This window comes from Bombus bifarius, unplaced genomic scaffold (assembly GCF_011952205.1).
Source record: "Bombus bifarius isolate JDL3187 unplaced genomic scaffold, Bbif_JDL3187 scf7180000008169, whole genome shotgun sequence".
Taxonomy (NCBI): domain Eukaryota; kingdom Metazoa; phylum Arthropoda; class Insecta; order Hymenoptera; family Apidae; genus Bombus; species Bombus bifarius.
In genome coordinates this window covers 1,041,357-1,067,500 of record NW_022884490.1, presented here as the reverse complement: position 1 = coordinate 1,067,500, position 26,144 = coordinate 1,041,357, and the positions used below count along the sequence as shown (strand labels likewise).

General features: G+C 39.7%; 1 protein-coding gene across 1 annotated transcript in view; it reads left to right on the top strand.

The window, feature by feature from the left end:
- The first annotated feature begins 14,909 nt into the window (after window positions 1-14,909).
- The window catches only part of LOC117209317 (laminin subunit alpha-2-like), a 53,394-nt gene continuing 42,159 nt past the window's right edge, over window positions 14,910-26,144 (top strand). The window contains exon 1 of the mRNA XM_033451194.1: window positions 14,910-18,734. Coding sequence (XP_033307085.1) covers window positions 15,110-18,734 — 3,625 coding nt within the window. The 5' untranslated portion in view covers window positions 14,910-15,109. The remainder of the gene's footprint in view (window positions 18,735-26,144) is intronic.

Here is a 26,144-nt window from a genome sequence, read left to right as displayed (position 1 = left end):
TTCTATTCTAAAGAAATATTTTAGAAATGTGTTTTTAAAATCTGGCTTCATAAATAATGCTAGGTACGACGCATAGTTACTGTAACTCATTCTACTGACTCGTTCGCTTACCGTTAACTTTTTCATTCGTCTTGCTTCACACTTTTCTTGTCCTCACAACGTTTTATAACAATGTTAACAATATACGGATAGAATATATAGTCTTTATTTTTGATACGCCAGTGTCAGATATCAGTTGTTGCTTTTCGTTAAAATAAATATATCATTATTAGATGCTTTTTCGAACATATCGATCGGTATTCTTATAATTTTCTAGTCTTCAACCTGAACCTCAAGATGTAGCTTCAAAAGAGAAAACGTAGTGCAATTTGAAAAATTTGAGTGCGAAAATTGTGACCTCGGTCTATGTATCGTGCCAAGCTTTAAGGGGATATTCTGGTCTAGAGACATGAACTTCGGGCGACTTTTGACGCTCTGTACAAGCGAAACAAAAAATATTTTTGCTATCCTCCTTTTGGCATTTGTTTATTGATATTTCGAGATTACGTAAAAAATTCATTGAAAAAAAAACTCAATATCTAAAAAGTTATGAGCTGGCAAAGTGGGTGCTGCCAAAAAAATGGGGTGTCGTGGCGTGCACGATATCAACCCTTCTGATCATTTGAAACAAAAAAAGCGAACAGATTCTTAATTAGTATGGATGCCGCTATCGTTTGAATCTTGGAAAAGTCAATACAACATTTTTTCACAAAATGACGGCCGTTTGAAAAAAAAATTTCTTATTTCGCACGTTTTTTATGACAATTCCGAACGTTAAAAAAATAGTAATATTAAAGATTTTGAGCTGAGCGTGGTCCGGACGATAGAGGAGTATATAAGGGATATTCAGACAAAAATTTAAAATAAATCTGTTCATTAGAACTTGAGATATCGTGTACGCCAACTCGAATAAAGTAGTCTCGAGAAAAACGCATTTAAAGTTTTGAGACAAGTTTACTCGGAAGAAGATTAAGAAGGAAACACCCAACAGACCTCACAGAGGACATAACTTAACATACAAACACTCACCATACTAAAGAAATAAATCAATCAAATTCGAAGATGGTATCCCACTGGGGCTAGCCATCCACATGTTATATTGCTATACCACTAAGCTACAATATGTTACAAAATGTCCTACTGGACAAATTGTAAAATGTAAATAAATAAATAAATAAATAAAAGTTTACTCGGACGTCTACCGTCTACTGTTCATTTGTTCTGGTCGGACCGAAGTAGATGCTGCGTCACAGAAATGGCTGTAACTCATAAAATAATTGAAATTTTGAAAAATTCTTTTAAGGGCATATTCTTGAACGTCTAAACTTTGGAAATATGAAAAAAAATTTTTCGATTTTTTCAAATTTCTGGACCAAAATATCCCCTTAAAATATATCACGCTCAATTGTATTATTTATTAATTATTAAAGTAAATTATTAACGTTAAAGTATATACATCATATTTTTAAGAAAAATTATGTTAATTTAATTATCAAAAACTTCATTCCAATGTGCTTTAGAAAACAGCATTAAAAATCAGCGTCTGAATTCTGCCGTAAGGAGAAACAGCTCAGCGCAAAATTCAGCTATACCTAAGAGACTATGAAAATATAAATATCGAAAAAGGAAACAGAAAGTAGAGTAAAAGAGTTCTATTCGTATTTCAATATTTTTCAAGTTGCATACCGATGTATTCGATTTTTAAATATTATTCATTTTCCTTCTATTCTTTCAGGTGAGTATCACTTTTGGTAACGTTGAAAATCTACATTGATCACACACGTGCACGACCTTCTGAGTAAGTGTAATTTTTATTCTTTCTTATAATTTTAGTTTTTAAAGATAAAATTAATGAAATTCAAATTTAGAAATAGAAAATATGCTCCTTCGAAAATTACTTGTGACCTTGGTGAAGATCGTTAGTTTTAATGAGGCAAATGGTCAGAACTATAGTAAATGACGATAATTCTTCAGGTAGTCTAGAACCTTCTCTAAAGAATCTTTTCTTTCTCCCTTTGACTTGTAAAATCCACTAAAGCATGTTTATTACAAGTTCACGAGCAAGTTATGCTCGTTTCAAAGCGTATGCAAATGAGGAAATTAGGATGCGTTTGACAGAGTTTCGTTATGGCAAGTATTGAAAATATTAACCAGTGAAAAGAAAATGATGCACAAAAATCGCGGTAAAATAAACAATTTCATAATAATTATAATTGAATAATTCGTGCATTCAAACTTGTTTTAAAATATTCTGTATTCTCTTGTGAAGCTACTACTTCTCTTTGATCTGAAAGAAAAAGCGGCAAAAATAAATATTTTGAGCAGAAGCAAACAATCGGTTGAACAAGTTTCAGTTTCATATTACGCGTTATTACGTAACACTGCGTAATATAAATATGCATCTTAAAGAAACATAACGAACGAAGTTGTAACAGCGAATGAATTGAGTTTATGGGGCAAACGTTAGCCTAGTGATCTTGAAAGGGCTCGTACACAGCCTCAGACACGGCCGACGAAGAGGAACAAGGCATTCTTTGATCGTATTCGCGTGGACATACGTCGAGACTAACGCACTTTTTCCAAGATACGTCCACGTACAGACATACCTCTTCTTTTTTTTTTTTTTCTTTTTAAAGCAATCTGGTTTTAGTTGCAAGTTTGTTTCAAATTATCAATACTTTCTTTTACAATCTCTTTAATGAAAGCCGAAACATATGGAATCTTCTTTCGTTATTTATCGTAATTGTTACACCAAGTAATATTTTGCATCTCGAAATCTGCGATAAAATATAAGGAGATGTACTTTATGGAAAAGAATCTTTTTTATCAGAAAACAATTTCAACCGCGTATTGCGAAATGTAATTTGTACGCTACAGTACGATAAGCTTGTACAATACCGGAAGATCGAACACGGAAACCATATCTGCCGGCACCGCCTCCTTATTAATGAAATCGTATGATCAACCAAGCCCAGCTTTGGTACGACCGGTACTTATACGATATAAAAATTAATTCCATCTTGTTAAACGACCCACGAAGTAGTCGTAGCTTCTGTCTTCTAGAGTGATATCGATGCACCTGCGTTTCACTCTTGCTCTTTCCTTTCTCTTACCCTCTGCTACATCCTACGAGACGAAAACACCATCTGTGAATCCATATCGTCGCTCAAAGTAGTGGAATATTCATAGGACATTTTGGAATTGTTTCCACGAGACGCAAGCTGAATTTTGTCAATTTATCATCACTGGGGGTAGCCATCCACATGCTATATTGCTATATCACTAAGCTATAATATTTTACCAAATGTCCTACTGGACAAATTGTAAAATGTAAATAAATAAATAATAAAAAAAAACTATCATTGTCACATAATATAACGTTTTATTTATAAAGTATAACAAAGTTCGTTTCTTTCTAGTGTCTTTTAGTTCCAGGGTTTATCACAGAATATTTAGCTTGCCTTTCATACTTCGTTTTACATTGCTAATTAGCTTGCTATCTATCTATAGTAATTTTTTCAAAAGGCGACCTTCATTTTTTCAAAAACGTGGTATTCTGAATCTACGTTTTTCAATTTACTTAATATGCGCGAATCGATAAATGCATATACGTGCATATGTGTATGCGCGAGTACCATTAAGATTTATGAATAATGAATATGCATAAATCTCAGCGGCATAGTAAACAGCGTTTGTACGAGTGGAAATCTACTCTATAGCAGTTTCATGCGTGACATATTCAAACGGAATCTTGCTTCTTCATCGCACGCGTGAAATGTCTTGACTGACAATCGAGCGTTTTATCCGTTCAACGAAACTGTATGGCGATGTTTATAGAAAGCTCGTAAATTCACGTATCAATCTTGATCGCCTGTCTTCGCTATTCTATTTTAACCCAATTACACCGACGATATTCCATCCCTCTGTCACAGCCACGTATCTCAAGACGAGACACCGCGACAACCGCAACGTAAATCCTCTGCCTTTACGACGACGGCCTTCAAAACCGTCATCGTTCGTGTTTTTTCACGCCGATGTCCCTAATGGTTCTCTCGGCGTCTAGCCATCAATGTCGTAGCCTCGTGATTCACGACTAGGCCCAGACAAGCAACGTAAAGTCGCGGTCGCGTTGCCAAACACTCGAATGAGAAACACAGGCAGGTGATCTCATCGCGGAAGTACCAACGAAGATTTTGTATTCCGAACCGTGTGGGCTCTATAAAACTAACCGTGCCCACGCGGCCTGTCCATTACGTGCGGCGTCGTCCACCGTCAGATACTCATCGTCACGTAGCCAGGCCACCTGTGCCACCATGAATATCCCATAAAATCGCCTTTTGCTTTTCTTTCGAGCTTGCCGCTCTGGGAGTGTCAGCCTTCGCAGTTTCTGATTCTCGGTTCGTGTTCTCGCGAAACAAAAGACACCCAGGGACGTCTTGTCTTGAGATAGGTCTTGGAGAGTGGCGTAAGTAAGGCTGGGACCACACGAGCCTTGCAACGACGTCCGTTGCGTGACACGCGTTGTGCAAACACGTTGCTTCCACGAACAACGCAGGTTCGATAATATGTGGATTTCTTTTCTCATCGATTTTCCTTCTACATTTATTTCCGATCAATTTATTCAGCGTATCTTTCCAAGCTTTTTCATCCTGGCGAATAAGAGAGAAGCTCTCCACCGTGGGCTAGCGGACCTCGACGTCCTGCCACTGCTATGCCTACTATTTTCTTCGTAGAATGGACCAACGTCAATTCGAAAGTGACTAGCCTGAACTCGTTCGTGATATCTTCTCACACGTGCGAATTCGTTCGTGTGACTACATAATACTTTGCAAGTCGCCCATGCGTGCAAGAAGCAATGGCAGTGAATTCAAAACACATAACGAACCGTTATGGAGCTTGGAAAAATCGAACGTGTCTCTGTCAGTTACATAGCTACGGTTCCACTATTTGGCGCGTAAAAATAAATGAGTTCGTTATCTTCTTCTTCCTCGAACAGTTCGTCAACTGCTTGAATTCGATATTGCTGCCCGATACATACGGCAGTGATTTTCGAAAGGCAGTTCGCATCGAATCGTCTTATACCGAAGAATATAAAGAATGAATATAACAATCGTAAATTTTGAATAGAAATGCAGAATATGCGCGTGCAGTGGAAAGATATAAATGCGTGTACGTATTTCAGCGTTCATGGATTTCACCCTACGCGGTCAGTCGATGTCCCTAAACGCCGCGTAGTTTGAGGAAGCATCGTACGTATATATATCGCCGCATATCGGAGTCCATACACGAGCGACATGCATCACTGTCAACGCTATGTAACTTGTAACATGCGTAACTTTTTCCCAAACGCATTTATGTTAAAACAGACGTTAGATTTCGTAGACGTACGTTCTGTATCGTATTAATTCGTGTAGCAAGCCACACGACATTTGTAGGACGCGCCGCTTCCTCCGACGATTTCGTTCGCAAACGTTTTCGGACTTCTTTATTGCCAATCATTGCTAATGCAAAACGCTTCCTTTGCGTATCTTCTTTCGCGTATTTTGCATTTCGTAGACGATGTTAACCCGGTAGTTCTGTCTGGAAGGATCTTCGAATTTCTTTATTGTCGACTATTGTTATTACAGAAGGGCTTCTTTTTTGGAATATCCGTGTAAATAAGATTGTTTTGCAGCTTCTATCGCACCCCGAAGACAATTCATATTTGAAAAAAATTGTTTTTATTGAGTGTTATAACGCGATAAAGAACGAAGTGGTAGATGGAACAGTAAATAAAATATAGAAATATCAGTATTGTCGCGTTCTGAAATATTTGCAAGTAATTACAGTAAATTTAATTATTTAAATTATAGTATCAGATAGAGATAGAGATACGGTAGGAGCTGTCGGTTATCCCAGCAGTAAATATTGTGGATATACATTTGCCTGTGAGACACAAGCCAGTACATTGTCTGTATTGTCAACGTATGATCGTCAGTTGATCTTTATGCTGTACACCAACATGTGAAAACATAAGCGTAGTCGGTTTTATCAATTCAGAGGAGACGCGGAACATTGCCCGATTACGCAATGGTGAAACCATAACTGAAAAGCGGTGTCTCGCGCGATTGCTAAATCAACGATTTGTCACATTAAAAGACGAACGTGCAAAATTTCGAGGAAGAAGATATCTGCACAAGTGATGTTCCCAAGCATTCTGAAGCATTCACAGCATCACAGATAGTCATCGGATGGTACAGAGCACATCGTCAACGAGATACTCCTGAGGAATTATTAATTTTAACGAAGATACGCAATCCGGCAGCTCGAGAAGATCGCACGAACAAAGATGATTTAAACACGTGTACGTAACACATGGAATATGTACAAACATCAGAATTTTTCATGCAGAATGTAGTTAAACGTGAGTCGTTCGATTATCTAAAAAATTCGATTACATTCGAACTGAATTATTTAGTTCGGATAATCGGGATTCTACTATATTATGATATAAATTAGAAGAAAATTTTAAATCTCCAACGATGTATTTATATATTTTTACGTATCCCCTCTCCTTCAGGAAAGGCTCATGGATACGCCACTGGCTGTACATCCGTACAACTCTATACGTACGTACTACTTTTACGCGCGTACGAAACAACGTCCGTTACAACGGGCGTCGTTGCGACGTTCGTGTGGCCGCAGCCTAAAGGTTCCTCTGGAGAACGTTCGCCGAGCGAACAGGTTCAGATTTCGGAAAAAATCCTTTCGATTTATGCTCATTGACGGCGACTGCCGGCTTCGTGAAACAGAATAGACGGAGAGGCGTGGCCGTGGGATTCACGATGCTTGCCGAGAAAACGGCTGATATTTATTAGGTAGCTGAGACCGATCGAACACTCTTACGTCGATACTTGAACGATGTGTCGAGGATTTTTAAATTCTGATGTTTGTCGTACGCTCGATACGGTACGAGGATTGCGAGATAGTGTTAGTGGTTTAGGATTACTTGACGAAAGAATCGTAGTCGAAATGATATTGCAAGAGAAAAATATTTCTCATTCAAAATATATTTGAATATATTTCTGGTATATTTGAATCAAAAGTATCGCGATATTTTCTGTGATTTGTTGAATCGTAGACAACGACAGTGTAGCTCTTTAAAAGTCTACGATAATACGAATGAAATTTTTGCATGTATACTATGAACTATCAATTAAGAACGACTTTGCACAATGCAGATTTGTTAAATAACAACCGTAGAAGATAATGCGTCCAAGTTACTCGAGTATCTAAACAAATTTCCAACCAAGATTTTAATTATAAATATATCACGACTAAATCATTCAACCATTTAACATTTTCTCTACTGATCTGTCTCAACGACCGAAGAACTTGCAACTTTCTCCACCTCTTTATCTTACAATCGAAACTTTATAAATATCAAAAAATATTTAGTCGTTGTTTCAAATAAAATTGTATTTACGTATCTAGTAGTTTGAATAACACTACTAAAGGGTAAACTTGCCTTGAAGACCAGCGAACAGTATTCTCGTCGGTATCAATGGAGCTCAATGAATCACCGAGCCATTAAGTTACTCGCTCTCTCACTGGCGCGGCGGATAGGTGAGCGGCACAATGTAAATGCCGATTTTTCTCTTTTTTATGCTTGATTACAACAAGTGTTTGCTCACGCAATGTGCGAGGGCTTTAACCCGGAGAGTAGACGGCCACGTAGGCAGATGAAAGATGCGGTGCACGTTACACGAACGTCGCCCTCATCTAGGTGACGATTCATGAATCTCAGAATAAATCGCGCGAGAGTAATATGCGGCCACATAAACGCCACACTAAATTGTGCGCTATAAATCGTTGTATTTAGCAAAAGCTGTTATAATAACATAGCCTGGAAGCATGCGTATCTATGCGTTAGAACGGTGTTCCCGATAAAAAGTAACTACGAGGATGGTGAATGGGTGTAGTCGAGAGTTAATCGGTGTAATAAAACTTAAGTTTAATCAGAGAAAATAATTAGACGGTGCGGTGTACGTATAATTTATAATTCAACGGACGAGTAACAAAATTTCTGTAAAAACTTTGCGCGTTGCAAATGTGATAGAAATTTTTGAAAGCTGGAAATTATTACGTTCGCGTTTGGAATTTATTTTTCTTTCGAAAACGATCAATGAAATTCTTAAGAGAAGTTGACTGGATTTAGGAGACAGCGATGCAGGAGGATAAATATTTTTTATTTACTTGTGACCAGAATAAAACCACCTGTTTGACAGGTGGATGCGTGTGCAATGACCGTCGTTTCTCCGTTACCGTGAATGATACAAAGCGATCAGTCTCTCGTTAATTGAATGCAACGATGCTCGTCGTGTTGCGTTGGCTGCACAAATGCACAGTGGGTGTTTCATTGTGAGAGCTTTATGAACTTATCTCAGGTGGTCCATGACATGGTCAAGGAAACTGCAAGGTGCTGGATGCATGGATACGCGGACTGAAAGAATACGGGAAGAGACTTGATTGGATAATTAATGAACCGTGCGAGCTTGGTCGCTGGAGGGAGCGTGTTTATTGGTTCGTTACGAGTACATCGTTGACAAGCGTAATAGCCACTTTATCTGCGAAAACTGGACGTTCTTCCATGGTATTAACTCGATTACCGTGTACAAAGCGTTCACAAAACATACCTGTACACTGCTATTAAAAAGCTAGCGGCATCTCTTTACGTCAAATTAAAATGAGGAGCAAATCTCCAAACACTTCTCAGTTTCTCGCTGAGAATTTAATATTACATTAAACTTCTTGCAAGTGTAAAATCTCGTTCTATTGAGTTTCTATTATGATAGGATACTTATCGAATCTGCATGCAAATTCGTATTTTTATAAAGCTTCATGTTTCATCCGTTGAATATTATAACTAGTACTATACTTTCGATATCTTGTATATTTTTGCAATTTAAAGTTTCTCAAAAATGCATAGAAATCTACGGCGTGGTTATAATAGATTGTTTAAAACGACGCAGATTTTTATCTGTTTTATCTGCGCTTTGTTATAAGGTAGCAAAAAGCGTATACAGTAAAGAGACACGTAATTTGATTGAAAAAAAAAAAAAAAAAGAAAAAGCCGAGTTGATCTCCGCATTTGCTCTATATGTTTGTTTTAAGAAAGAAAATTCATCGCGATGTCTGATTATATCCTTCTTAATAAAGATTGCTATGACGTATATTTTTCTACTGCCGAAGTAGCTGAATTATCCAGAACAGTTTCACGTGTCTGCAGATTTTTAGCATAAATAAGATATACTTCTCATGATTCGACCAAGTAAAATAGATTTAAAGCTTCATTAGGAGAAATTAAATAGTTTCGAATCGCATCGAATTTAAAGTTTCCATGTTCTAAGATACTTGATACAGTGGAACACGTTTGTACTCGTACAACATCGTTGGATAATGAATAATCACACTGACAAGAATTCTTACGCAAAGTGAGCTGCACGTAATAATGGTCGGCTGCGTGAACGCAAGTCTCAAAGAAGGTAAGCCCATTGTCGGTAGAGTGGCTCAAACGAAATAAATCGGGCGGTTTGAATACGATAGGGAACGGGGCCGTAAGTTACAGTGAATTAAACCATTCTTCATATCGTGACATATTTTACATCCTGCTATCATAACGTCGGTTAATCATTGCTCAGCCAGGTGTAATTTATTGTTACGCTGGCAAAAATGCGAACGCCATAACGGTACGAGTGTATTTTTCCTTTGTAAAGTATGGTTCCGAGTACCGCCTAACTATGCTAATTTCAATCGTAACTCACATACGGTACAATTACGAATGTATTCATTCATAAAATTGATTCAGTGTTAACAACAGAGGAATATGGAGGGCAGATAAAGTGATGTATGCGTTGGTGCCTTATCTTTACTTCCTCTTCGCTCTGCCTTTTACTCCTTTCGTGTCAAACCGATTCCGCGTGTTCGGCATCAGAAACGTCGAATATTTGTCATTTGAAGATATCTGCATTTAGACACCGTGTATGTTGGTCAATTTTTATTATCGAACGAATTCGAGGAGCAGGATTCACCGACGAATAATGCGACTTTAAATGAATTTATTTTACCTTCGATCGTTCTTTCATCTACCCAACTTTATCTACTCTGTATCGATCATTTTCATTTACGGAGAAGTATTAACCCACTTATACCGAGAAACTATTAGTTTAGCAGATATCTTAACTTCAGTTCGTCGAATTCAACCGCTTCGCATCTTTCCTTCTCTTTCGCTCGTTAAACTTGACGAATGGAAGTTGAAGTATCTGATAAACCGATGGTCTTTCGATACAAATAGGCTAATAGCTTCTCCCGGGGAGAATATCCAGCTGGATGGATCAATCTTACAAAAACGATACGACGCTATTTAAAAAGATGCTTTCAGCATCTGAAAAAGTCAGATTTAATATCTCGAAACGTACAAAGCATTGAAGGATCAAGTTATCTGACATTCGTCCGATCAGGCACGTCGAATACGATCAATTCAAACGCCTTTTGGCAAAGTTTTTCTTACTGACTCGTCCCGTATATCTAAACTCATGAAGTTATAATCATTTAGAGCGAACAATTTTGGCTACGATCATGGCTATTGAATCTTCGCATCTCCAACGCCCAAGGTCTCCTTAAAATCTTTCGCGATCCCGTTCGCTAATGGTTAAAGAACAAAAGAGAAAAAACAGACGTCTAGTCCGGCGCGCAATCAACACTCGATAAAGGTTTATCGCAGCGAACGCGAAGCTCGTGTATTTTTTCGTCTATGTTAAACGGCTGATGGAACTGTTGCGAGCCGTGTCGCATTCCAGCCGGTTCCTCAGCAGCTCAGCTGAAATTCTCGGCAGCCTAGATGCCGGAAGCGAAATCCGAGCGGTACGCTCGTGAGCGCGTAATTAACGGGAGTTCCTGAACAGCGAGAGAATACGTAGTATGTAAGTACTGGCGGTCGATATCTCGCGACCTCTCTCGGCCGACCGCCATCGGATCCGCGCTCAACATCGCACAGCCATACAGAAGCGAAAAGAAGAACCGAGTCTTACGAAACGAGATCCTGGCAACCGCATTCGTAATGCACCGAGCATTAAAGGCAGTTTATAAATATGCAACGAATGTACACACGTGTACCTGAGCGAGAAAAAACGATCGATCAATATTTATGCGAACACGCGGTTGCGTTTGGGCATCGAGCGGGTTAATTCGAACGTCATCGGAGGATGAAAAAAAAAGTCCTTTTTTAGACGCGGTCCTTATTGTAATTCTTCATTTACGATCGTTACTTAAATATAATTAGGATCCTGATGATCATTCGAATGCACACGCGATGATTCTAACAATTGGGTTAAACGATAAAAAAAAAAAATATGTAAGTGATCCAATATCGTTTAGTGAGATATGGATATATTTTATTTTTTCACAAATTTTTAAGAAAGTACTTAATTTCATTATTAAACGTTTTAACGATTGCATCTTAGCACATCTCGGTGATTGTTTAAATACGAGTATCGAACAACTAAACGATATTTTAGGAACAGGCAAGAAACGTTTAAAGAATACTTGGAAAGTAACGGCGAAACTATAAGACTAACTATAATATTCTTTTTAGAACGGAATTCTACTAGAATTCTTTTTTCCAACGGAGAAAGTTAAAAGAGCGATACCAGTTAGTTTGAAATGTTTTACCTCCTTGCAAGCATTAGAAAACGTATTTATCTTTGCACTAGTGCGAAATACATCATCTTCTTATCTAACAGCTAAACAATCGATAACAAGGCACCGCAGTGCTCGGTTCGACCTACTTTTCTAATATCAACACTGAACGTTTTAAACGGGAAGCTTACTCAGTGGCTACGTGCCTTTACTGACTGAAATAATTCTTTTTTTTTTACGTAGCTTGAAAAACTAATTGCGATTTTATAAACTTTATTCGGTATTTATATATTGTACGATCTCAGTGTTGCGATAATTTACGAAATAATGCGATTACTTTACGATTTATAGAGTTACACCGCTTACAGATATTATAGTATATTCCACGATCAAGAAAAAAGATTTTTCTAACAAAAGAGGAATAGCGTTAGAATTGTTATTACATTTTCTAATTCTTTTTTCAACACTATACATATCCACAAGAAAATACACGAGCTTCTAACGATAATACACGTACTGAATACTTTTGCAATTTGCTAGAATCTCTGGAAATAGAAAGTGTGCACATACTTGCATTACTCCACACACGTATATCAATGAAGATAAACCAGATATCACACTGCAAAGTCTATTCTTCCTCGTCTCGTGCAATTGCTCTCATTGAATGAATTTATCAATAACGTTATCGAAACTTCAAAAGCATCACGCGTCTTATCGATTACCAGAAATATCTTAACGTTTTGTTATCACGTTCCATTATTACATATATCTGAACGTGCCAAAGATACTGTTCGCGAAATTTATTCCCTTAAAATCTATTACCATTTTCATCGTTTGTTCCTCGTAGGGAGGAAACATTTTCGTATCCTTCGTATCCTTCTCTTCCTGGTCGCAATGAAAAAGCTGCGGCGCCTGGATCGCACCACGAGACGTATTGTTTACGCGCGCGTGGCGTAACCCTAAGGAGTGCGCAGAGCTTTTAAAGCAGGAAGGGGGCGAGGAAAAACGGGAGCATCGGATCCCACGACAGATCCTCTCCGATCCAGAGAGACAAGCGAGTCGCGTATACACCCACGTGCCCCGGTCGACGAGGTACGGAGAAGAGATTCGGGTTTCCCGCATGAAGGAGGAGGACGCGAGCCGCGAGACGAAGAAGAAGAGGAAAAGAGGAGAGGGCAAAGGCGGCTAATGGTAATGGTAGCAAGTCAGTGTCTCTCGGTCCGCCGTCGAAGCCGGTACATATTCACCTCGTCGTGGTCCACGTATGCACTCGGTCGCTTTTTCCTCGCGGTTTCGCGATATTTCGAAAGAGGGTCTCGATCGATCGTGTCCTCTCTCCGCTTGCAAGCGTTCACCTTTCGAAGAGGAACCGGCGGTCTCGTCGATCGACCGAGGACGGGTTCTTCGATCGAGTAGCTCTTTTTCTCTTCCGGTCAGCGAGCTCTCCCTTTCGCGATCTCTCCCCGTTGGAACCTTTCGATCCGACCTTTGGCGCCGTGGCTCTTCTCGCCCCTATGAATCTTTCATCGGCGCTCCCTGGCTGAAAGTGTCGACGGCCCTGTGAGTCGAAATCCTCGCCGATTTTTACGCGTAACAGGAGCGTCTCTCGTGGACACCGCTGGAGATCGCACGACGGCCCCCGAGGGAATGCGCGCAAGAAACGGCCACCGCCTGGAACGAGATTTCGTAGATCCGCGCAACCTCCTTTCTTGGTTGCCGTAAAAAAGAAAAGAAAAGAAAAGAAAAAAAAGAAACTAGCATGATTTATGAGTCGCGTCAATCGCAGCGGCTGATCCACGCCGCCAGCTAACACGCGTCCGTCGCTCGTTCCTCGAATCGAATATTGGACCGATGGTTGCCATCTTCGCGCTATCTGTGCTCTGACGAACGAGGAATCGGCCAAGAGACTCGATAAGTGATTACAAAGTCGAAATGAACCTGTTCTCGTGGTACGGTTGAGGATCAAATGCGCTGTTACTTTCGAGGTTCCGTTGCCAGGTAGCGTTATTAGAAACTGATATTCCGATAGTATCCAGTTAGATGGTAACAAGTTGAGTGATATATTTTATTGAAACGAGAGGCGATCAAATTAGAATTATTTAACGAATGTAAAAGCTTGTCGAAGAATGTCACGGGGTTCGATTATTAAAGACTCTTGCAACGAGCAAGTGGATAAACTTAAACGTGGTCGCGAAGTCGAAGCTACTTCGTAAAGATAAGTCTACGAATAATTTGCAATAAGTTAGAACGATAAATAATAATGGAAGAACGTCGTGAACGATAGTTACGGAAAAGCCAGTGCCTTAATAGTATTTCTTCTCGCAATAAATCAATGAACGAACATAGTGATAAATTCAAGTTAATGATTGTTAAACTATTTTCAAAGCAAACCTATTTGATAAAAGATCTCGAAACAACTTGACTTCGAAGACAACGCAGACAACGATCGCAGAGTTACATTTGTCCTTCGAATCGCCGTCGCAAGTGCAATTACGAGACAAACCTGCCTGTTGAAGAAATTATTATTATTATTATCAGTGACTCGGGTTAGGCCAGGATTTTGCTTCGCGACGACGCAATATACGAAGACAAACGCTGATCGTAAATCTGAAATCGTGCTCACGAGCCTAATTAAAAAGCGAACTTGTCCATTGAAGAACGTCTCGAATTACCATGATCGAAGACACGTGTCTCAACAGTGATTTTTTTGCAACGAATCGATGAATGCACTCAGGTTATCGTTATCGCGTTAGTTCTATTTACTTCTTAAACCGTCCTCGCAAGTCCGACTTATTTACGAAAAAATTCCTCCGACGAATACCATCAAACGATTCGCGATCGACGAAATAATCAACGAAGAATAATCGCAAACTTGAATCTATTTTTAAATCACCCTCGTAATTTTCTAACGAAAATCCGCTTACCCTAGAACATCTCGAGTTAACGATATCAAGAGCGAATTAATATCTCAACGGTGTTGGCGTTCGCCACGAATTAACGAACAAATCGAGACGGTGATCTCACAACTCCATCGAAATCGCGTCGAATCGCTATCGAAATTTTCGCGCTGCTTGCAACGAGCCAGCGTGCAAACTCGAGCGTTAATAGCAAAGTAAAAAGTCACTCGAATCGTCGTTACAACTTGTATCCAAGAAATCACCAAACTATCAGAAACTGTGAAAATATCGAGAGAGAAATATCAGCAAGATCGATTGTACCAGCCGAAATCGCGTCAAAAGAGAAGATCCATCGCGCGTTCAGCAAGCGCACCCTTGTTCTCCAGTCCGCTTATCAAGGTCGACATTCTCGAAGCCGATCCATTGCTCGGAGATGACAGCGTGATGATAGAGGCGCGGAGGAACGTGCCGGTGCTTCCTGTGAGCATGGGGTAGAAATGTACCCCGGAAGGTCAGCGTGGACCCGGGGCGTCCTGGCCCTCGGAGTAGGGGCCCTGTTTCTGCTGGCATGGCGGATCGACACGGCCGGCGACGCGTTGTCTACGTCCACGCCGATCGATTCGGACAGGAACTATTTCAGCGTGGCTGTCGCGTCGTCCCGATCGAGCAGTCGGCGCGACATCCACGGGAAAAAAGAGGAACGGCCGAGCGACGGGCCGGGAATCGAGGGGCAGGATCGACAGGCTTCCAGCCAGGATTATTCAGCGACCGACCAAGAAACGCGGACCCCGACCGACGTCCATCGGAATGCCGAACCTGACGGGGAACACGAGGCCAGCTATTCGAAGGAGATCTCGCTTCCGTGGTCGGATCCTCGAAGAAACGAACGTCCGAAGAGTTATTTGCGCGGAACGTCGCGTCCGACGAGAGATTTCGCGACAACCGATGGAGGATCGGCGACGAGCTTCGCGGAATCGTCGGATTTCGTGGGAAGCGACGCGTCGGGAAGTTACACGGCCGATAAGTCACCTGTAAGAAATTTGGAGAGCGGCGATGGAAAGAACGAGGTAGACGGAGAAGCTACGAGTTTTTCGATCGCGAGTTCACTCGCACCGCGGAATGTGGTGAAAAACGATGGTGACGCTGATAGGAAATCCAAGAGTCACGTGGTGGAACCGAGCAGAAGTACAGAGAACGAAGGTAATTCTAGATCAGCGGCTTATTCTATCGAGAAGCCGCTTGCGTCGTCCAACTTCGACAAAAATGATCTCGTAGAAAACGCAGAAGGCAATCGCGTGTCGATAGATGGTTTAACAAGAAGCTCGTTTCTATGGTGGAATGTTGAAAGGAATGATAAAAATGACGGTGGATCGAAGAGTTATTTGGTTGAAAGGTTACATCCGTCGTGGAGTTTCGTGAGAAATGATCGGAGAAACGACGATCGAAAGTCGGTAAGTTATTCGGTGCCAAGTTCCTTTCCAATATGGCATGTGAAAAGGAATGACGGCGAATCAAAGAATTACGCGGTGGACAGCTCGCTTCCGTCGTGGAGACTAGAGAAAAAATATGGGATAAAAGATGAACACGATGGTGGTTTAACGAGTTACGCGGTGGAAAAGTCATTTCCGCTATTGGCTTCTGAAAGAAGCGATTACATCGGCAATGAGAATAATGGCGCGTTGACGAGTTATTTGGATGAATCTCTTTCGTTGCAGAATCTGAGGAAAAACACGGGAAACGAAGATAATTACGGATTGATGTATTTCACGGGAAATCCTATGGTTTCTGTAGAAAATGAAGATAATTACGAATCTATAAGCGATCCGTGGAACGGCGCAATTTCATCGCGGGATTTAAAAGAAGAAACCGATAACGCGTACGATAAAGGTAATGGAAAATCAATTAATCGCGGTGTAAAAGTGTCATTAACTGGCGAGGGAAACGATCGTTCGTACAACGATTATACATCGACAGGCTATTCTCGTGAAAATTCGCTTCTTCCATCGGATTCTAAAAAGATCGATCTGATAGAAAATAAGCGTGGACCGGTGTACGGCTCAATTACGAGGAAAAGCGAAAATTATTGGAATGAAAACTCCCTTCGGTTATCGAATGCTGAAAAGATCGAGCTCATAGAAAATAGCCGCAGACCGAGGAAGATCTCAATTACAAAGAGGGGCGATCTCGCGTCGTTGAAAGATCCAAAGAGACGAACGAACGATAATGATGAGGCGAATTATACGATGTTTAGGAGCGAGGAAGCTGGAAACACGAGCGAGCAGGATGAGACTCGGTTTTCGAAGGATGACGAAGAGACCCGCGACGCGTTCAATGGCTCGGCTGTCGGTGAAAGGAGCGACGTTAAAGAGAATTTGTCGCACCGAGTGAATGGGCAATCGATGAATGAAGTCGGGAAGAGTTTGGGGCGAAGTTACTACTCGGACGCGGGCAACAGCCTTTCGCTAACCTTGCACGGGCAACGCGGTGAAAACGATGACGAAATCCATGGTCTGGCAAAAATGGAAAGTACTGCTATCTCCACGCGATATTCTCACTCCCTGCAGAGCGAATTAAACCACGAATTAACCTCCGTAAGCGACATCGAAAGCCGGACGCAACGAAAACTTCTTTCGTACGATGTATCGTCTTCGGCTTCTAAATCGAACGAGAAAAAAGAAATTCTTTCGAATATAAATAACGAAGATCCTCGTCATCGAAATGACCGATCAATCTCGACGGAATCTCGATTCGACCGCAGGGTCGAAAGGAAGCTAAACGTCGGATTCTCGGACGAGCTCGTCGCTGATTTCCATAATTCCGACCAGCTATCCGGCTTTGAAAAGGCAGACAGGGAAGAAGAATATAAACGAGACGAGGAATCGATCTCGGGATCGGCCGATTCCTCCCGAGCCAAGCCGCCTGTTCTCGCTGGAATGCAGAAGGACCGTGTGCTTTTTTTTCGCGAGGATCACGGGCCGACTCGATCTTCCGCAAAGACGTCCGAGACGTTCAGAAGCCGTAAAGGTCGAACGGTGGAACGGAATCGCGAGAACATCCTTGAAAGAGGAACGCGCGAGACGAGATCTCGCGATCGATCGCCTCCGGCCATCGATCCTTCCGTGGATTTTCGTGAGATGGACGCGGCGCAAGGTTACGCCGAGACACTCACCGGATACGAAATAACGGATCGTCGAGATCGCCACGATGCGAACGTTCGTGAAGCCGGTCCTGCTTCCTCTCCGCTTCGTGGAAGCGGCCAATTGTTTGACGAACAGATAACGATGGTCCCTCCGGTGACCGATAAGTCGAACGCGGTGCAAGAATCGGCCGGCGAAAAGACTTTCGGTAAATTGAATTTACGCGATGGTTTCGCGGATATACGAAAGGATGGAAGGAGATTGGAGTGGGCAGACGGGATGTTGTTTGATACGAATAAAGTGCAACAGTTGGCGGACGAACAGGTAGATAGGAATATTCTCAGCGGAAAATTCTCCGGTCCGAGCGAAACGCCATGGTTCGAGGGTAAAAACGTATCCGAACGATTAAATTGGCACGGCGACTCGTGGAACGATCGAAGATTCGAAGTGGATTCGAGAGATGGAAGATCGTATAGTTTCTTGGAACTAGGACAATCCGAGAAGGATGAAACGCGGCAGAAATTTTCAAACGTTCGAGGACTTGCAACTAGATCGCCAGATACGAAATCGTCGGATTCTACGGTTACGATACAAAATCTTGGAAGGGAAGACGAATCCGAAGAATCGAATTTGCTTAATGAGCTTTCGAAGGATGAAAAATTTGGCACGAAAGTCGCGACGAAAGATCAGCAATTATCTTCATCGTTCTTTCGAAAGGATGATTTGCACCGTGAGAAACAGTCGATTATTCGTCGAAAGAGATACACGAATTATTATTCGCCGCAGTCTGCCACCCCCATGGCATACGTGCACATTCAACCGGCGTATCCGGTACCAACGGCACCAGCTGCGAACCGGAAGTGCGTACAGTGTATGTTTGTTTACAAACCGTGTTCTTCGCCACCTAGACCTCCGCCATTTAAGAATGCTTTTCCGACGAATAAATATCAGGATTTGGCACTAAACTGGCATGGACTTAAATACGGTGAGTAACAGAATGTTAAAGGTGACATTTTTATTACTTTCGATACGTTTTCATCCAGCTAATCGTCTAGTCAATTATATGTAGAAATATATTTGCGAGGGAAGAAGAAATTTTGTGCGTATTATTGTAATGGAATTGAATATTACTACAAATTAAACAGTCGTGTCAAAAATGTTATCAGTGTTGATTATATAGTTGATAGAGCGTGTTGCATCGAGGTAGGAATCTCGTGAGAACGTTGATTTCATCTGTTTCTTCGTTTACTCAAGGCATTGAAAGGAAAGGATTTACGGTGTTTGAATGGAGCACGCGTGTAGAATCTTCTCTTGGAAAAAACGAATATGTTTGGAAGAAATAGGAAAAAGGATTGGTGAACGTGAAAACGATTCTGTGGTTATGAAGATAGGAATTGTTAGGAAGAATTGTGAAATAGAAATAAAAGTTTGAGTGGAAACGTTTCTCATTGAACGTACAGGTGGAGAATACAGTTGCGTGCAATTAAACTAAATGTCAGATTTGTAATAAACTTGCAGCTAACATGTAACAGATAATTAAATTCTAGAATAGCTTTTCTAGGGTGTGAAGTTTTCTAAAGTCTCTAGCGTACATTCTCCTTTTAAACTTTCCATTTCGTATGATACCCATGTCGTAGATAATAAAAATCTTGCAGGATAGTAAACTAAAATTCCAAGTTGTTCCTTGTAGCTTTTATCGCGGATAATACCGAGTGCATAATAATTAACATGAAACGTTAAACGTCATGCTCTATCTAAATGCACGTCTAAAACAACATTCTAATAACAAAGTTACGTAATCCTCCAATGTTCGTCCGAATTATTTATTTATTTATTAGGCATATAGTACAGCAGGAGACAATAAATATAGAAGTTACAACGTTGCAAAAGTTCAGTTACGAGTACAACAGAACAGGAATAGATAAATAGATAGAAAAAGATATTGCATTAACGATTGTTTGAGCGTTAACTATCGTAAACGCCGAACGTCTAAACCTGTGAAAGGAGACATAGAAGAGATCAACTCGATCAGACATTACATTAGCATAGCACATATCCTGGTAATCGCGTCGCTGTTTCTAATATCGTTCACGAAGAATTCAAGCCGGAAAGCCATAGTATTACGCAAAGAACGCGAACATGCGTTAAAATTTACAACCTGAGGAAGCCGAGGGCAATCAACGAGATTATTTATAACCTTGAATTAAAAAAAAGAATATCGGCTATCTTGTTCCTGTTCTCCAACGTGATCGTAATATTCAATTTATGAAGTATGGGATCATTATAAAATTATGGTCGCGGCTGTATACCGAACAACCAAACGCACGTGACATAAAGCACAAGAATTCATGCTGTATTTTTTTCCACAATTTTCGTCCGCTTAGATCGATCGTGAAAGACCATATGACGCTAGCATATTCCAAATGGGATAAAATCGAAGAGTTGTAGACGATTCTAAGGGCGGCAGGATTTTTAAAATGCCAATAAAATCTGATTAAAACACAAAAACGTATCATTATATATCGGTTATTTTTAAAATTTGTAAAATTGCGGCGTTTGCCGCTAATGGTCTAAGAAAAATGCATTACACGAAAACACAGTGCTAAATCATATCAGGCGGGCTAATCATCTCTCTTTTCCTCGCAGAAGAAAATGCACGTGACTTTACAGCGGAAGTCTGCTTGTACCGCGCTCGACCAACGAACCTTAATTACGCTTTTTCCGTACGTTCACGGGGGTCGCAAAATTCGTTGAACGTATAAAACGTCGCTAGAGCATATCCCCTGGCGTTGATTGCAATTTATTGCTGCACCAGGTTCATTCCTAGAAAAACCGCGCCGACGAAACATCGCTCGGTTAATGAGCCGCGTTCGAGGCTCCTCAAGTTCGCCGCGAGGGTCGAAGGTCGAATCTCCGATCGACCTAACACGAGCGGCCGTGCCTTCACTCGACTTCCGTTTTCTCGGTCGGAGGAACCCTGAAGTACGGTTCGTTTCGCTAGGTTTGCATTTCTACGTCTTCCGATTACTATGTTTTTCAGACTTTTTTTAAACATTCATTCTGTAAAACTTCTGTAACTTTTCAATGCCTCTGATAAAAGTAGGAATCCGACTGTAACTTTTCGTCGAATAGTTGAATATCTCATCTTTCGTTTTATCCAGCTATCAAATAATTTTGATGGGACTCTAAGGGATTTCCAGATTTTGAAAGAATCTTGCTAGAATTTCCAAAGGATTTGAAAAACCTTCTATATGATTTCTATGCAATTTTAAGGAAGCATTTGTTGTCAAAATTAATAAAAAAAAGTAGCGGAGAACTTTCGATACGTTTTTTTATCTTACTTAGTACATCCTGATACGATTTTGACTATAAACTTGTCCGTTGAAAAATATATAAGCTATATGCTCGAGACAGAACTTGTTTATTGGTTCTTATCGTTGGCATTTCAATACCCTGAAGAGGTACGGTAACGATTACACCGTGGGGTAGAGGAAACGAACGAGAGGAGGAAAAACGTAAATGGAAAGAAAAGTTCCACGCAAAGGTATTTGCGTAGGCACGTACCATTGAAGAACGACGAAGGAACTAAAAATATCGGCATATCAACGTGTCGGCAGATGTACGTGTGCATTCGCACGCAGAAAAGTGCGTGATGTCTGAGCAAAAGTGTGTTCAAGTAGAGATGGGATCGAGAGAATCGCAAGCGCTTAATAAAACACATTGTCCGAATAATTCCAAAAGTCATTGTACCGCTTGCAAACAATTCGAGAAACATACTTTTTGCACTGATCATATCGAAGGATAAGAGAAATAGTAAAAGCAATCGTATTATTAATTTGTAGATAAGATATCGACTAACGAATGAGGATAAAAGTAAAATGAAATATTTTTCTGTGTAACGCTAAGAAATGATGGATTTCACTCTGCCACTATCTTTCTCAAAATCATTTTTCTTTCTCCTTTCGTTTAAATTTGTATAGTATAAGCCATCTCGTCGGTTTCATAGCAGAGTGACACACTTTACCCTTTATATTTATTGAGTTATCTGTTCTCAATTGGTATGGATTTGGTAAAAAATAGCGAAATCGTTCGATAAGAAGTTTATTGTATCGCAGACCTAGATCGTCTAATTAGAACACCGATGCACATAAAAATCGAGGCTTGTTTGATCTGTAGGCACAGCAATTATATACGATCTTAATTAAACATTTATATTATACGAACATAACGACACATGAATATAATTAATCATTTAAAAAACTTAAAAGACAAAATAGATTAAAGTTAAATAAACCAAATAATTGTTGTAAGGTTTCAGTTCGTATAATTATTGTTCTCGTTCGAGTAAATCAAATGTAGCAGTCGGAACAGATATCCCGATCTGAGTAAGAGTTAATTCAATTTTTAATATAAAAGAAACTCACGTTTCTATTATTCCAACATCTTTGTCTCCGTATTAGTTCAGTTACGGCAGGTTCTACTGTATTTCGAAATACTTGCCAGTTTTTCCAAATTACATGGCTGGTTTTTTACCAACCACCATCGCTGTTATTTAAAATACTTTCACGCTACTGCTATACGACTAGTTTTTTGCTCGCATAGCACGAACTCCGGCATGGATTCCCATTAATTACGTCACGAATGCGGTTAATGACCGGTATCAATCACAAGAACGTACAACATAATCGAATTGAACACGATTCTTTGCGATCGTTGGTAGAAATGCACGGTCCTGGTGGCCTCGGTGAGGATCTTGTTCGCCGTCTTTTAATTAACGCCATTCCCATCAGCTAATATTAATTGAGTTTTTTATTTAGTATATGTAACGTTCCATCTATTATTACGAGATAAATTTTTTGCTAGTTTTACAGATTGCACGTAATACTCAGCAATTTTATTGTAGTATTGGACGAACATTAGGTTCATTTACTTGATTATGCAATTTTCAGATGCTTCTCAGTAATTGATATCGAATTTTGAAACCGTGAGACATTTTCAAACACATATTTGATTTATCAGATTGGACTAAAAGCTTTTTTGTTTCTTCCAATCAAAATGTCCATTTAAGTTTATCAGGTTCTTTTCTCTTAAGGAAAATAATTTTCTTACACATATCACATTCTTTTCGATATTTTTTAGATCAATTATAAGGTCGAGATTATTATATCTGAAACGTTATATGACATTTTTCACATACTACTACCTCGTTGTATACAAAAATGATCATAATCCGTAAATTGTAATATTATGCTTCAATGAATTTGGAAGACATTGCCAATGCTTCCTCGACATACATATAATTTTTAGCCTAACTTCTTCCTTAACGAACGTCCAAGACTTCGTTCTTATGTCTCGAAAGTTATGAATCGACACAATATCAGCCGCAATGACACGATAGAGTACCTAACTAATTATCTTTGCGTACGTATTTTTGCAATGTTATACCGTGACAGATATCACGATCTACTATTTATCGGGTACGACGCATGGTTTCCGACCTTTCTCGTTCGACTATACACAGATTCCAGATGCTATCTGATAAGAGATATCGAAATTGACATCGTTATTTGTATAGCGCGGTACAAAGAAGCGATGCACGTGTTGCAAGGATATTTGTAATTAAACTCGTCGTGGTCGCTTTGATCAAAGTTTGAAAAATACCAAGTATCGGCTACACGTGCATTTTCGAAAGATGAAACTTGGAACGAGCAATTACTCGTATCCATAATTAGTGACTGGTTATACATCATCGCCGATAGCAAAATCTTATGTTTTAATTACAAACTTAGCGGATGATATACGGAACGAGTACTAGAAATCTTTGTCTCGATTTAATAAATTATTAAACCTTCAAGTATAAAAGTTAACGATAGGTGGCTATCTTAATGTTTCGTTATCGTCCGTACTATTATTAGATATGACATCTTTTTTCCTTAGTTGAAAGTAGCGAGAAAAGTTCAGGTTTGATAATAGCGTTTGTTAAACTAGATTTGTCATCGTATTGGAAATATTTTAGCAATTACATCACGAAGTAGAAGAGATTCAAAATAACAGTTGTTTTAAACATTTTCTGGCAAAAGATCATCGAGTAACAATTAATTTCTCTTAAGAAGAATTATTTAAATGGAAGCCAATTACTGATAAACCTCGATGAAATTTCTCAAAAAGGAAATGATTAAAGAATATTAACTTTCAATTGTTCTCGCTACGATAACCATTATAAATGATCAAAATTTTGGTAGTAACCAATATAAATGATCGGAATTCTTCTCGGTTATTATATTATCGATAATCAAAATAAAATTCGATAATGGTTACCGGTAACCAAAAAGAAAAAGAAAAATTCCAATCATTCATACGGCTTACTGGTAACGAAAATTAAATTCCCCTTATCTATAACGATTATCGGTAATAAAAAAAAATGTTTGATTAAAGATATTATCTCTTATAGCATAACATTAAAATTTTATCTTATAGAAATTATGATCTCCGCTAAATAGTCGTATTTATTTTAAAATATCTTAATTAACATTTGAAAGTTACTATAACGAAAGAGTCAAATAATTATCTGAAGTTTTATGAGAAGTAACAATCTTTTACTAATTTGTAACGCGTATTATTAACGTCACCTTAGTCAGATCATAGCGCAAGAAGATTACCGCTGAGGCTGCGTGAATACCGTGCGAATATTCGCAATGTTGCATGGCCACCCGTGTCAGGGTGGTCATCCACGTGCACTGGCCTTCGAGGAAGGCCTCGTAACGCGCTCTTTATTAACGCACTGCTTGCATACCTTTATTAACATTCCGATCGGCGACGATGTAACTTGTCGATACGAGGATGGGCTGATGATCGGAGCCAGAACAGAGTTTTATGCCTCTCGATTATTAATGGCAACGAGTGGTGAATCTTCGAGCACTGTTACATCGTATAACCATCTACTAGGAACTCGTAAAAATAAATTTCTTGATTTAACAATGACGGAGAATTAACGGTAACGGGAAAAAGCGTCAACTACGTTGCTCACACTGTCTTTTATTAAGCACAGTATCTTAGCATACGATAGCATCGACAAAAGTTTATCAAAAAATTGCGAAGAAACGTAAAATTTATAGGGGTTTTAGAGCTTTTGCTTCGTTGTCAAAATAATCGCTGAACAATTGGTCGTACTCTTCGAGGAGAATCAGAGAAAGGAAAATTCATCGTAAGCCGACGAGCATATCTAACGCGTTAACAGACTTGCCTTGACTCAGAAGAATACATAGATTTTAAGTTTTATATTAACAGCTACTTAATGTAGCCACTCGGGCTTCATTTTTTACCATAGTAACTGCTCGAAAAGTCCACATTAAAAATGGTAATTTTCCTCGTAAAATTTTAATTATAATTACATGGTACCACGAAAGATCAACATGTGAAATTGCCGCACTAAAAATAAGTGTTAAAAATAATGAGATATAGTGACTTTCGTCGAACTAGAATTACCTGTAATTCTAGAGACGATGGAGGAGAAAAAACATTGGTGTCTAGACGCATCCGCACACGATCTCGTTTTTTCTTTCGTTCTATCGTTATTTCCATGATTTGAACCAACCACCGGCTTCTGATTTCTGAACTCGTTTTGTATATTTGTTAACGTCATAAAAAGCCGAAGAATGCGAATGAGACCGAATATTATAGAAATTATTATGCGAGTAGGAAGGAAACAATTTATAGGCTACTTAACATAAGAGTCTTATTACAAACTACTTTAATACAAAATTGTTGTTGAAATTTTCTTTCTACTCCCTATCGTTTTAATTGTATTTTCCGATCGTCGTATCCTCGCAACGAGCCGTCTTGCATTCGCTCGCTCATTATATCCATACGCATGAAATTTAATCATCGTTAATAACCGATAATTAACTACACATATAAGCCAATAACTATCTATAGAACCGCGCGTAACAATTACGGTTAAGCATTGTCGCTGTAAGAAAAAGAAACTTTGCCATTTCAATTCTCACACATTCTACCAACGTTTCTTCTAATCAACGTCCGTCAGGTCGTCAAAGCATCACGCGAGACGATAAGCGTAATTTACAACGATATTACGGCACCCTCGAACCCTTTACCCCTTTTCTAGCAGCACTACCTCTATTTACTCTTATTTTACGCCGTAAATTTATTCCTGGTTTGCTCAAACATATACGCACGCACAACGCACACACACGAGCGCGCATCGTCGTAGGTCTGGTCTTTCCTCCTCTTTTCTTATTTCCTCTGCAATAAACGCGCTCGAGATGTTCGCTCGCGGTATTTCATCGCTTCCTGCCGTAACCTTTTCAGCAAGACAGCGGACTTGGCCCACGTGCACCAGGTATGTACAACGGGACTCTTGTGAAAATGTGATTTA